At 36.1% G+C, this 13,913-nt stretch overlaps 1 protein-coding gene across 3 annotated transcripts in view; it reads right to left on the reverse strand.

The window, feature by feature from the left end:
• Positions 1-13,913, reverse strand: part of LOC136034600 (ATP-binding cassette sub-family D member 3-like) — a 100,754-nt gene that overhangs the window by 78,855 nt on the left and 7,986 nt on the right. For all 3 annotated transcript variants that reach the window (XM_065715869.1, XM_065715870.1, XM_065715868.1), the window contains exon 3: positions 4,641-4,831. In XM_065715869.1, the coding sequence (XP_065571941.1) occupies positions 4,641-4,831 (191 nt within the window). The remainder of the gene's footprint in view (positions 1-4,640; positions 4,832-13,913) is intronic.

The raw sequence follows: 13,913 nt of genomic DNA on the forward strand, positions 1-13,913 counted from the left end.
TTTCAAATTAAATAAACCTCTTCTAAAGTTCGCACGACCACCCCTTCCATAAAAACCTAATTTGCCGTGGAGAATAACTTACAACACTTATCCCCAGACTTCGGGGAATTCTATCCACTCCAAAGGCTTTATTATATGATCTTGGGACGATTTTTTTAACAAACAGGTATCTCAAAATTTTTATCGTATACATTTGTGGAAAATACAACGCAGGAGGGCGGAGAGCGGCTGCCCCCGATCATTTTGACTCTTAAAAAAGGAATTAGAACGTCTGATTTTTAATCCAACGAGTCCCCTCAGTAGTTTATACAACTAACCTTTCCATAAGAGCCTTATATACCCTTGGGGCATAACTTACTTGCGCTGAGGGCTATGGAGGAGAGGGGATGTCATTCTCAAAGACATGATTTCTAGACCTTTCAACTAGGCTGGACAAAATATCTTCCTCAAAATTTTGATAACATGGGTTTTAGAAATTAGTTTGTCTGGGGGAGATTGTTGCCCTCCAACCACTTTTGACGATTAAAAAGGTCCTTTCAATTTCCAATCGAATGAGCATTTTTTGAAGCTTCTACGACAACAAATGGTCATTAAAATTTCTATCAGATGCAATTCGGGAAAATACGAGGTGTGGTAGGGGCGTATTCACCCTCCGATCACTTTTAATCTTAAAAGCATTAGAAAATCTGATTACAAATCCAATGAACCCACTCCGGAGTTTATAAAACCGCCATTCTTAAAAAAAACCAACTTATATGTTTCCATGGCATTACTTACAATCCTTGCCCCGAGGGCTGTGAGGCAACCACCTTTTGCATAAGAACCTTATATGCCCTAGGGGCATAACTTACTTGCCCTGACGGCTGTGGGTGGGGGGGGTGTCATCCTAAAACATAATTCCTCGACCTTTGAACTAGACTGAACAATATGGCTATCGGAAAATTTAATTGGATGTGTTTGGGGAGACGACGGGCATGGGAGAGGGTTAGTTGCCCTCTAATCACTTTCAACTATTAAATTTCCAATCGAAGGAACCTTTTTCGAAGTTTCTATAACAACTAATGACCATCTCAAAATTTCTATCAGATACACTTCGCGAAAATACGAGGCGTGTGGGAGGGGGCTGCATCCACACAAGCACTAGAACTTCAGATTACCAATTCAATGAGCCACTTCTGAAGTTGATACGATCACCCTTTTATATAAGCCCTATATGCCCCCGGGCATAACTTACATACCTTGCCCTGAAGGCTGCGGTGAGTTTTTAATCCTCAAATATGTAATTTCCTGACCTTTTATAACTACCTTGAACAAAGTGGCTATCTCAAAATTTTGATTGGATTTGATTGGAGGAATAATGGGGATGAGAGGGGGTTAGTTGCCCTCCAATCACTTTCGACTATTAAAAAGGGCATTAGCCATTTCAATTTCCATTTTCATGAACTCTCTTCGAAGTTTTTACGACAAGTCCTTCGATACGAAGTGACCTCGTCTAAGACCAAAGAAAAATAAAAAACTGATAATAATACACATCGCTCTTTACTTAGGATACGCTATTGCGCTGCCTATGATAGAGAATCAAACACCGATTCCAAGCAAAATTACAATGTTACCACTGTTGCCAACAATTACCACTGATTCTGACAAACTAATCGATGCCGACAAGTTAGAAAAAAACTTCTGTACACTTGCATGGCAAAATCTAAGTGAGGTCTTCGATTCACTGATTCCAACAGTACTCTACTTTTTGCAGAAAAATATGGAGGGAGCCATTTATTTTAGCGCCCTCCAAGATGTTTATTCTAATCTCAAAGTTTGGCAACAACTTGATGTATTGTCTAAAGTTGTTGGCACTCAGATCCCGCAAATGCTTGGTCCTGCCTTTAGATACAAGCCAACATCCAACAATCTTGTTGAAACTCTGAAAAGTACCTATTAAGGAACCGTTTCTTCTCCCTCATTTTCAAATAACAGAGTCCTTGGGAATCAATCACCTACTCCGTCTGCTTTTGTCATCGTAGGCGTTAACACGTTGTTAGTTTCTTATGTTGGTGACATTTTGAACCCATACCATCCAGCTTATTAGTAAGGTTTTACCTCGCAACAATCGGAACATACAGAACCTGAGCTGGAACGCCAAAAAGACTAAAACAATATATATATATATATATATATATATATATATATATATATATATATATATATATATATATATATATATATATATATATATATATATATATATATATATATATATATATATATATATATATATATATATATATATATATATATATATATACGGGTAGAATCGTCTTAGTACTTGTATTAACCAATATTAATAATTAATTCCAAATCAGTTTTTAGATAATTAAAATATTGTTTGCGCAGGTCGTAGGGATGAGGACTATCTTTTTCACAGCTTAAGGACCATGGTGTGAAATACCATAGATGGAATCGTATGTTATACCATGAATTTTTCCAGTATTGGTATGAATCAAACTTGTTTGATTCATACCTGATTCATACTTGTTGGTATGAATCAAATCTAAATATATCTTTTAACAACCAAAAGACTTTTTGGAGGGGGAAGAGGATGGAGTGGTAGGAAAGAGGAAATGGGGAGTATTGGTAAAGAAAAAGCTTAAGACGCTTTGGACTAAAGCTTCCCAAACTTTTTGGACAGTCGCCTGTTACAAGTTTTGATTTTTTTTTTTTTTTGCAATCTACCTCATGAACAAAAAAAAACATATGTTAATTTACAAAACGGACTATACTTTTCAATAGAAATCCAATTATTTGCTCGCTCGTTTTATGCATATAAATTAAAATGATTTCACAAGGAAAATATAGCTGACTAAAGTATTAGATACCATATCTATTAAAATTTTTAGCAATGAAGTAAACTTTGATTCTATATATTTTCCCGCCAATTGAAAGAACGATGTGGCTTGCCATTTTGCAACAGTTTCAATTCAAGAGATAATTATATTTTTGACTTCAAATTAAGTTTGACATACAATCTATTTTGATGCTCATTATTTTTCTGAAAGGATACCTAGGCAGAGAACGAAGCTTCATAAGCAAAAGTTTTTACGAAGACTTAAAATATTGTATCATTTTTTGCTTATGCTTAGATACTCCTTTTGACAGCGCGACAAAAAAAAAAATATAACTTCTAGTAGACTTTCAACGCTTTTTTTCAGATTGATGTTGTATGAAATTTTAATTAATTTAAAAAAAAATTAGAATTTTAATTTAAATATTTGTTCCTTTTCAATTTGAGAGACAAAGGATCCATAGATTATATCATGGAATATATGAAAAGCAATTTAAAAATTATTCATCATCTTGGAAAGATATGGTTGAACTGCATATAGAGCCAAAGTATCTGCTTAACTTGTATTCACTGTCTTCAAAAATTTCCTCGTTATCTTCTCGTGTTTATAGATGTAAATATCCTGTACCATAGTTTCTCTAAGCCTTAAATTAGTCTGTGTAATGATTCAAAACGTTTAAAATTTGCTTCTGAAAGTTAGTTAATAATCATGTTTTAATTATGGCAGCAATGCTTCCCAATTTTATTTGGCACTCACATAAGTTCTCAAACCGCCTAAAACTTTGAGTCTTCAACAACAATGTTCTCCCAGTTATCCGCTATGGAAGCGAATGCTGAATGCTGAAACTGAAGCAAGGAAAGAGACTCCAAGCCTTTGAGAACATTTGTCTGCGAAGAATTCTCAACAAAAACCGGACACAACACGTCTCGGACCAGACAAAACGCCAAATTACTGGACAAACTCTAGTCACTGACACGTTCTGGAGCCGAAGATGGAAATACTTGGAACATGTTGTGCGAACGAAAGACGACCGATCACCAAAGTCCATCCTCCAATGGTAACCAACGGGAACGTGGCGAAAGCGAAAAACAAAGAACACACTACGCCAAACATACCAGAGGGATCTTCTCAAAGTGAATACGTCCATACAACCCTATTGGGTAGACTTTATGGCAGCATCCCATTTTAGGGACGACTGGCGCCTCTTCGGTGATGCCATGGGTGCCTCCAGAGGCAGAGTAGGATCTACGGTCAAAGGTAAGGCTTCCCAATAATTTGAAAATACCTAACTCAAAGCCTTGCAAATTTAAATTCAACTCATTGATTGAGCGAATACACCCTATCATGCAAAATAAGCTACTTTTACTAACCACTTAAAACACTAAATCTACCCTTAAATAGAAAATAACATCTTTCCTAGATGGTGGGTGCTCATTCAGAAATTAAAATTTCTCATCTTTCAGTTCAAAAATACTTTTTAAATGTTGGCTTTTGAAAGTTATTGCAAATTACAATACAAAATAAGGTGTTTATGATCACTCCCCATTTCTTTGCATAATTTGGGGGGGGGGGGAAATCTGCTTTTTGACGGACTGTATCTTATGTAATTTACGAACTTGACATATTCTTCAAAAGTTTCCCAAAAAAGTAATATGTAAAAAAAAATAAATATATTTTTTATGACTGAAAGTTTTTTCAACTACCTGGTAATTGGTCAATACCCGAACTAAGCGAAACCCTGGCTTAAGGAGCAATTTTCTAGGCTATATTAAACTCTAACGTTTACACTTTCATACATACCTTTCTATTGCTGTACTATTTTGAATGATCCATATGTCACACATAGAACGGCTTACAAGAGTGGCTGCAACAAGAACCAAGAACCCAAACTCACACGAAAACGGACTAGGTATAACTACTCCAAGTAAGTGTTTTAATTGGGCGAAAAATCTTCCATCTAACCGGATTTTTTCACTACCTCCACTTTGTTTCTAAAAAGAAAGAAAAATTAACAATTCAAAAGAAGATTTGAAGACTAATAAAGACAAAAATCACAGCCTTTAACTGGATATTCAAAGTAAATGATAAATACAGATAAATCTTGATCACCAAAGAACTATGATCTTTAGTTACAGCTCGCGTTTTTCTTTTTAAAAAAATGCTGGATAAGCCATAAATAGCGATTGTGCCCTAAATGTTTGCCTTGATTCTCACATCACAGCAGAACTAAACTTTATTAGGGAAATACTTTTTTGGAAACCAATCTCCCATTTTATTAATAATCTGGTAAATCCGGTAAAATCAATCCTGTTTTATCATTTGAGACTCCCAATAAGCCCTCAAACATAATGTATCTCCCATACATCCCAAAATTTACTTTGAACTTTAAAAAGGTTTGCATACAAAATAATCTATATGTAGTATTTACTTATGAAAGTAAAACAGTTCAAAATAGGGATGATACCTTTTTATTGACAGTGAAATATAAAATTATTTAACTGGATATTTCGAACACATATACAGTGTATATGTGTTCGAAATTATCTAAGTATTTACTTATAATTTTAAAATCATGAATTTCCAAAACTCTGGGAAGGATAAAACCACAGTTACTTGCCAAAGACGGGGTTTATCAAATACTATGTGATTGTGGCAAATATTATGTAGGTATAACCCATCAGAATTTAGAAAAACATCTATAACAACATAAAGATGATATCACTAAAGCTTTGAATTCTGATAGCACTGATACTTTCTTTTGTTGCTGCGTCAAGCAGCCATGTTTTTGATAACCCTAGCTACACAATACTTATTGAAGAATCCGCCCTTACTAGTAATGACCTAGGCATAAAACAGGTTGTTCGAGAAGCAATTGAAATCAGACTGTAGATAAATAACAATATTTTCTTAAATAGTGACTTGGGGGAGGATTCACTAAATGCTTTATGCACAAATTTCATTAAAAATGATTTAACAAAATATATTAAACAAGAGCTAAGAGCTCATATGGCACTTGTGACGAGGTCGGAAGAGCCAAGAGCCAAGAGTTCATATAGCATGAGCTCTAGCAAGATTCCAAGAATGAATAGATTGATTTTAAAGGAAAATCAGAGGCTTAAATGCCGGTCGGGATTTAAAATAAGAGCTTTGAAACACGAGGTCGTTCTAAATATCATAATTCATTAAGATCCGATCACCCATTCATAAGTTAAAAGCACCTCACTTTTTCTAATTTTTCCTCTCCCTTCAGCCGCCCAGATGGTCGAATAGGGGAAACGACTTATATCAAGTCAATTTGCGCAGATCCTCGACACGCCTACCAATTTTCATTGTCTGCGCATGTTCAGAAGCACCAAACTCACCAAAGCACTGGACCCCCTAACTCCCCCAAAGGGTGTGGATCCAGTCTGGTTGCGTCAATCACGTATCTACGGCATGTGCTTATTAATTCGACAAAGTTTCATTCAAATCTCTCTACTCTAAGCGTTTTCCAAATATTTCCGGTTTCTCCCTCCAACTCCCCCCAATGTCATCAGATCTGGTCGGGACTTAAAATAAGAGCTTTGAGACACGAGTTCCGTCTAAATATCAAATTTCATTAATATCTGGTAAACCGATCGTAAGTTGAAAATACCTCAATTCTTCTAAATTAACACCCAACTCCTCCAAAGAGAGTGGATTCAGTCCGGTTATGTCAATGACGTACCTAGAACTTGTATTTATTCTTCCCACCAAGTTCCATCCCATTCTCTCAATCCTAAGCGTTTTCCAAGATTTCCCGTTCCCCCCTCCAACTCCCCCCAATATCACTGGGTACGGTCGGAATTTAAATAAGAGCTCTGAGACACGATATCCTTCTAAATATCAAATTTCATTCAGATCCGATCACCCATTCGTATAAAAATACCTCATTTTTTCAGTTTTTCCTCTCCCTCCAGCCCCCCAGATGGTCAAAACGGAGAAACGACTGTTATCAAGTCAATATGTGCAGGTCCCTGACATGCCTACCAATTTTCATCGTCCTAGCACGTCGAGAAGTATCGAACTCGCCAAAGCACAGGATATATCCCCTCCCCTAACTCCCCCAAAGAGAGCAGATCCTGTCAAGTTATGTCAATCACTTATCTAGAACTTCTGCCTTTCCTTCCAATCATATTTCACCCCGATCTCCCCACTCTAAGCGTTTTCCAAGATTTCCGTTTCCCCCTCCACCCTCCTATGTCCCCGGATCCAATTCGAAGTGAAAATGGAGCATCTAAGACATGACATCTTTCTATATATTAAGTTTTATTAAGATCCAATCACCCATTTGTAAGATAAAGATACCTCAATTTTCACGGTTTCCCATCCCTCGAGCACCCCCCCCCCCGATGTTCGAATCGGAGAAACGACTGTTATCAAGTCAATTTGTTCATATCCGTGACACGCCTGCCAATTTTCATCATCCTAGCACGTTCAGAAGCACCAAACTTGCCAAAGCATTTTCTAGGGCTTGTGTTTATTCTTCCCACCAAGTTTCATCCCGATATCTCCACTCTAAGCATTTTCCAAGATTTCCGGTTTCCCCTCCAACTCCCCCCAATGTCACCGTATATGGTCGGGATTTAAAATAAGAGCTTTGAAGCACGAGAACCTTCTAAATGTCAAATTTCATTAAGATACGACCACCATTTTGTAAGTTAAAAATCTCATTTTTTTAATTTTTTCGAATTAACTGTCCCTCCACCCCCCCCAGATGATCAAATCGTGGAAGAGACTATTTCTAATTTAATCTGGTCTGGTCCCTGATACGCTGACAGCTTTCATCGTCCTAGCTTATCTGGAAGTGCCCAAACCAGCAAAACTGGGACCAACAGACTGAGAGAAATTGCAATCACTATGTCACTTGGTAAATACCAAGTGCCATAAAATCAGCCTTAAAAAAGGCTATGTTTTTTTGTAAAGTGTATACGTTAAATTGTTTCACTTTTCATGATTTTTTCTTTTTTCTTTTGTCTTTTTAGGCAAAACTGTAGCTTCAATGGAAAAAATATGTTTCTTTCTTAATCAAGTCTTGCAATATATCATAAATTATTTGTTCAAATGGGTTATAAATGTCTTAATTAGATGAAATTTAGTTTCATTTGTGTCAATTAATGGAGTGATGACTAGATAAAATTTTATTTGATATAATTGAAAAAGTGACACTAACAAAGAACCAGTTACAAAAAGACCTTCAAGGTTAGCTGCCAAAAGGCAAGATTAGCACTGAAAAAGTGTTTTTCAGTTATTTTTCCTTCACTTCAATGAATTTGCCTTATTTCACCTTACTTTATTTATCAGTCCTGGTTGAACTTTGCTGAAGTAAGGTTGCTGGGAGTGTTTTAAAATTGTTAACTTTAATTTAAATGGTCATATTTTAATGTAAGTCTCTTTTTTTTTATGTATTTATGTTTTGCTCAGGAAAGCCCTTGGACATAGCATTGTAAAATTCATTCAAATATAGAATTCCACTGTCTTGCAAAAAGAATTCCCTATTTTCCTTCTTGTAGTTGATATTTATGTTGGAAAGGACAATTTTTGCCAGAATATGGGAGCATTTCTTTATTTTAACTATTTTAATGAAGGTTAGTTTTAAGAGGGTATGTACAATTGACAAAGAGACTTGTCAGACAATAGAAAGGCAGTGATACACTAGTAACATTTCAATGAAGCTAAAATTATCCCTTTTTTTTAGCAGCTGCATGAACTCTTCATAAAGCATACATTAAAAAGAACTTTCAAAATCATGCTCAAATTCAATACTTTAAGTTACAATCCACACCGCAACACTGATAAAGCAGATTCCCTTAAAGATTGATTTACAAGAATCAGAACTATGCCTGCTCCCTAACATTCTGCCTTTCAGGTTCTCCATCCCCTTTTACATTTCATTTATGGCTTTGGGTGATTTCCCCCTATACATCAGACACAAATTCCAACTCAAGAGGATGAAATTAATTTAAATCGTAATGACGTTCCATTATTTTCAAAACTGAGTATGGCTATGACTTCAGATGATTTCATTTCTTTACTTTGACATTATAAAACGTCGGCCATCTTTGAACTGTCATATGCTAGGAATAGTTTATAAATTATCACTAGGACTTATAACAATAAACATAATGAACAAACAAAAGGCTTGAAAATTTGTCCAATGAATTGGTGCACAAAATTATTTACTTTCAATTACTCTGTCTCTTTTGAGATATCTCCTTGTTTTAGAATCATGTAGCCCACAGTAGGGCCAACTGAGACTCACAGGTGATGTAAGTTGCTTTGGATTATGTATAAATATCAATAATTACATATATTAATTTGTCTGTTTTTTCAACTTTTTTTTTTTACAGAAACTAATAATCATGAAATAATAATGATGACCATGGAACTATTTATAACTGCTATTAATTTGATGTTTGCAGGGTATTTTTAGAAAGAGTGCTGAAACGAGTGTTGACACTAAAAACAAACTCTCTGTTTTTGGATATGCAAAATATTTCTTATGATTTCTATGAAGAAATCACATTGTTTTTATTTTACTCTCAATCATAATTTTTTGCACTTTGCATTCATTTTGTATATTAACAACAAACTTAACAAATTAAATACAAAAATCCCAGGTAAATACGAGTTTACTCATGACTTAAAACAACTTTAAATTCAGTAAAAATCAAACTGTAGCTGTTTAATAAGGAGTTTTCCTTCAGGACATATTGCATTTATTGCATTAGATAAAGGTTCTAGAATATACAATCACAGGTCCTAGAATATTCTGTTGTCCAAATGTAAATTTAAAGTTCTAATGCCTTTTAAAGTTAAGAAAGAAAAACTATAAAACTATTTAAAACTATTAAAACTATTTTGCAGTGTGCAAAATAACAATTTTGGCCCAAATAAGTCAAAAGTTCTGTTAAGCAAAAACTATTCAATAGCTGATCAGCTTAAAACCTATTAATATAACCTCCCAGTTTTAGAGGCAGCGCTGCCACGCGATGGTGCACTTGTCCCTAAAAATGTATCCACTCTAAAGAAAATACAGTAATACTAATAGTCATAAAAAGCTCAAGTCACCTACACGCAATTCAGAGGGACCGTGGTTAATATATCTTTTTTTAAGGCTGATTTGAGAATACATTTAGGGTAGCTTTTTGTCAATAAATATGTTTGATGCTCAAATTATCAATTTGACCACAAAAGTCCTTTCAGATTCACATGGACCTGCTAAGTTATGCCCCTGAACACCCTTCCTAGTGATGAATATATTTGCAATGGGATGATAGTTCTGCTCAACTGTAGAATTTTTCAAATAAAATTAAAGGACATCATTAAAACTTAACAGGAAAACAAATGTGTTCCCATTAACAATGTGTTGAATCCTAAAATAATTTCGGAAATGCACATGTCAAGCTTAGTCTTAAGCCATGAGGAGTTGACCCTTAAATATATCTATCTATATATATAAAAATAAGTTGTCTGTCTGTCAGGTGACGTCATGTTTCTGTGTCGACTGACGTCATGTAGTTAGTTGTCGTCATTTTTGCTATGACGGTGATGTCATTAAAGATATTTAAGACATATATGTTCACGTAGAAATCTATTAATGTTTAACTTTAAAATGACTGATGAACTTACAATGGCAACAGCCGAGGAAGATGCTCAAAGAGTCTATGCCAAAAAACTTGCTGCTGATAGAGAAAGTCAGAAAAGAAAGCGTGCCGAGGAATCAAAAGAACAGCAAGGAAACAGGCTTGAGGCTGATAGAGAAAGAAAGAACAGAAAGCGTGCCGAGGAACAACCAGAGCAACGCGAAAGCAGACTTGCTGCTAAAAGAGAAAGTGAAAAAAGAAGGCGTGCCGAGGAATCACAAGAACAGCAAGAAATCAGGCTTGCTGCTGATAGAGAAAGTAAGAAAAGAAAGCGTGCCGAGAAATCAGAGCAACCTGAAAGTTATCGCCTGGCATTCAGGTACAGCCCAGTCGATGATTATAGCTTGAGTAGATGTGTTCAAATCGGGACAATGTCTAAAATTTGTCCCTATTGCAAGGCCTTGAAATTCAATGGTGAAACAATGGGAATGTGTTGCGCCTCAGGAAAAGTTAAACTTCCTCTATTGGCTGCACCACCAGAGCCATTGAAGACTTTCCTTACTGGAACTACGTCAGAATCTAAGCGTTTTTTGTCACAAATCAGAAAATACAACTCATGTTTCCAAATGACGTCGTTTGGAGCCCAAATCGAAAATCCAGATCAATTTATGTCTACTTTCAAAGTAAAAGGGCAAATTTATCATAGAGCAGGGTCCCTTCTACCATTCTCAGGCGAGAATCATAAATTTTTACAATTGTACTTCATCAGTGATAGAAATTCTGAATTGAATGCACGTTGCGAAATTTCTCCTAACGTTGAAAGGACAATCGTTTCCCAATTGCAACATCTTTTCCACGAAAATAATAATTTAGTGCGTCTGTTCAAAACAGCCATCGATTTGATGCCTACTGATACGCATAAAATTGTTATTTCCGCTGACAAAACGCCTCCTGGCCAACATGTGCGTAGATACAATGCTCCAACTATCGACGAAGTGGCAATCGTTATGGTCGGTGATCAGTTTTTACCTCGAGATATTATTCTTCATAAGCGAAACGCTCAGTTGTTAAGAATTGCTGAAACTCATCGATGCTACGATGCCCTACAATATCCTATCATTTTTTGGGATGGAGCCGACGGCTATCACTTTAATATTAAATTGATGAATCCAGCCACTAACAAAGAAATGAATAAGAAATGCAGTGCAATGCATTATTATTCCTATAGACTAATGATTCGGCAGGATGAAGAAAATTATATTTTAAAATGCCGTGAATTGTTTCACCAATTTGTCGTTGATATGTATGCTAAAATTGAATCAGAACGTTTGCTATATATCCACCTGAATCAGACCAAGCTCCGCTCTGAACAATACATTCATTTGCGAGATGCAGTTATAAATGACGGTAATACCACAAACGTTGGAAGATTAACAATTTTACCTTCATCATATGCTGGCAGTCCCCGTCATATGCATGAATATGCTCAAGATGCTATTGCGTATGTTCGTCTCTATGGTCGTCCATATTTATTTATTACATTTACATGTAATCAATCTTGGGACGAGATACTGCAGCTTTTACTTCAAGGACAATCGGCGGTTCATAGGCATGACATTACGGCCCGTGTCTTTCGGCAAAAGTTGAAATCACTGATAAACTACATAGTAAAACTTGAAGTGTTTGGGTCAGTGCGATGCTGGATGTACTCAGTGGAATGGCAAAAACGAGGTTTGCCACACGCATATATACTAATCTGGCTACATAAAAAAATTACTTCGAACGAAATTGATGATGTGATTTCCGCTGAAATACCCGATAAAAATGTCGATAAGGGGTTACATGATATTATCGTAAAAAATATGATACATGGACCTTGCAGTGCACTGAACGAAAATTCACCATGCATGGCCAAAGGAAGGTGCACAAAGCAATATCCTCGACTTTTAGTATCCAACACAATTACTGGCAATGATGGTTACCCACAATATAGAAGAAGATCTACTGAAGATGGCGGTAAAACAGCAATAATAAAGAAGCGTAACGGTACCACCATCGAAGTAGATAACCAGTGGGTTGTTCCATATTCCCCATTATTATCAAAAATATTTAATGCACACATAAACGTTGAATACTGTAACTCCGTAAAGGCAATCAAATACATATGTAAATACGCCAACAAAGGCAGTGACATGGCAGTTTTTGGCTTACAGCCCGAAATCAAAGATTTCGACGAAATCGTACAATATCAGGCTGGAAGATACATAAGCAGTAATGAAGCTGTTTGGCGAATTCTTTCATTTCCGATACATGAACGTAGTCCAGCTGTTGTTCACTTAGCGGTACATTTACAGAATGGTCAACGTGTTTATTTCTCGGAAACCAACGTGCAACAAAGAGCCCTGAATCCACCAGATACAAAATTAACAGCTTTTTTTTCGCTTTGCAAAAATGATTCTTTTGCAAAAAAACTGCTGTATACTGAAGTGCCTTCGTATTACACGTGGAATACTAAAAATAAAGTATTTGAACGTCGAAAACAGGGTAGGTCAGTCGACGGCCAACCTACCATCTTCAAAGATACCACGATAGGAAGACTCTACACCGTTCACCCCAATCAACATGAATGCTTCTTTCTACGCCTGCTTTTGGTGAATGTACCCGGTCCGACATCCTTTGAGTATTTGAGAACTGTAAACGGTACTATACATGACACTTACCGTAGTGCATGCCAAGCTCTGAATTTATTGGAGAATGACCAACACTGGGATAACTGCATCAATGACGCGTGCGAAACGTCAACCCCAAGTCAAATTCGTGCATTGTTTGGCATCATTTTAAAAACTTGCTCTCCATCAGCTCCTACAGAGTTATGGGAAAAATATAAGTCAAAAATGTCCGAAGATATACTCCATCGAAAACAGTTAGAGACGTCAGATATGACTTTTGATTTTACATCAGAAATTTATAACTACACTTTAGTTATTATAGAAGATTTGTGCGTACGTATGGCAAACAAACCTCTTCAGGATTTGGGAATGCCTTCACCTAACCGTATCGCTGCTGTTTCGACATGTGTAGAATTGGATTGTGAACAAAGTTACAGTACGAGTGATCTATTGTCGTATGTACAAAATAACATTTCCAAGTTAACGTCGGAACAAAAAGACAATTATGATACGATAATGCATTGTGTCGATCACAACGTTGGAGAAATTTTCTTTTTGGATGCGCCAGGAGGTACTGGTAAAACTTTTGTGATAAAACTGATTCTGGCATTAATTCGATCAAAAAATGATATAGTGTTGGCAATTGCGTCGTCCGGAATAGCCGCAACATTGCTGCCTGGTGGAAGAACTGCTCATTCCGCTTTGAAATTGCCTCTGAATTTGCATTCTACAGAAACTCCCACGTGCAATATTTCCAAATCATCTGGGATGGGTAAAGTATTGCAGCAATGCAAACTTAT

Source organism: Artemia franciscana, chromosome 13 (genome assembly GCF_032884065.1).
Source record: "Artemia franciscana chromosome 13, ASM3288406v1, whole genome shotgun sequence".
NCBI lineage: Eukaryota > Metazoa > Arthropoda > Branchiopoda > Anostraca > Artemiidae > Artemia > Artemia franciscana.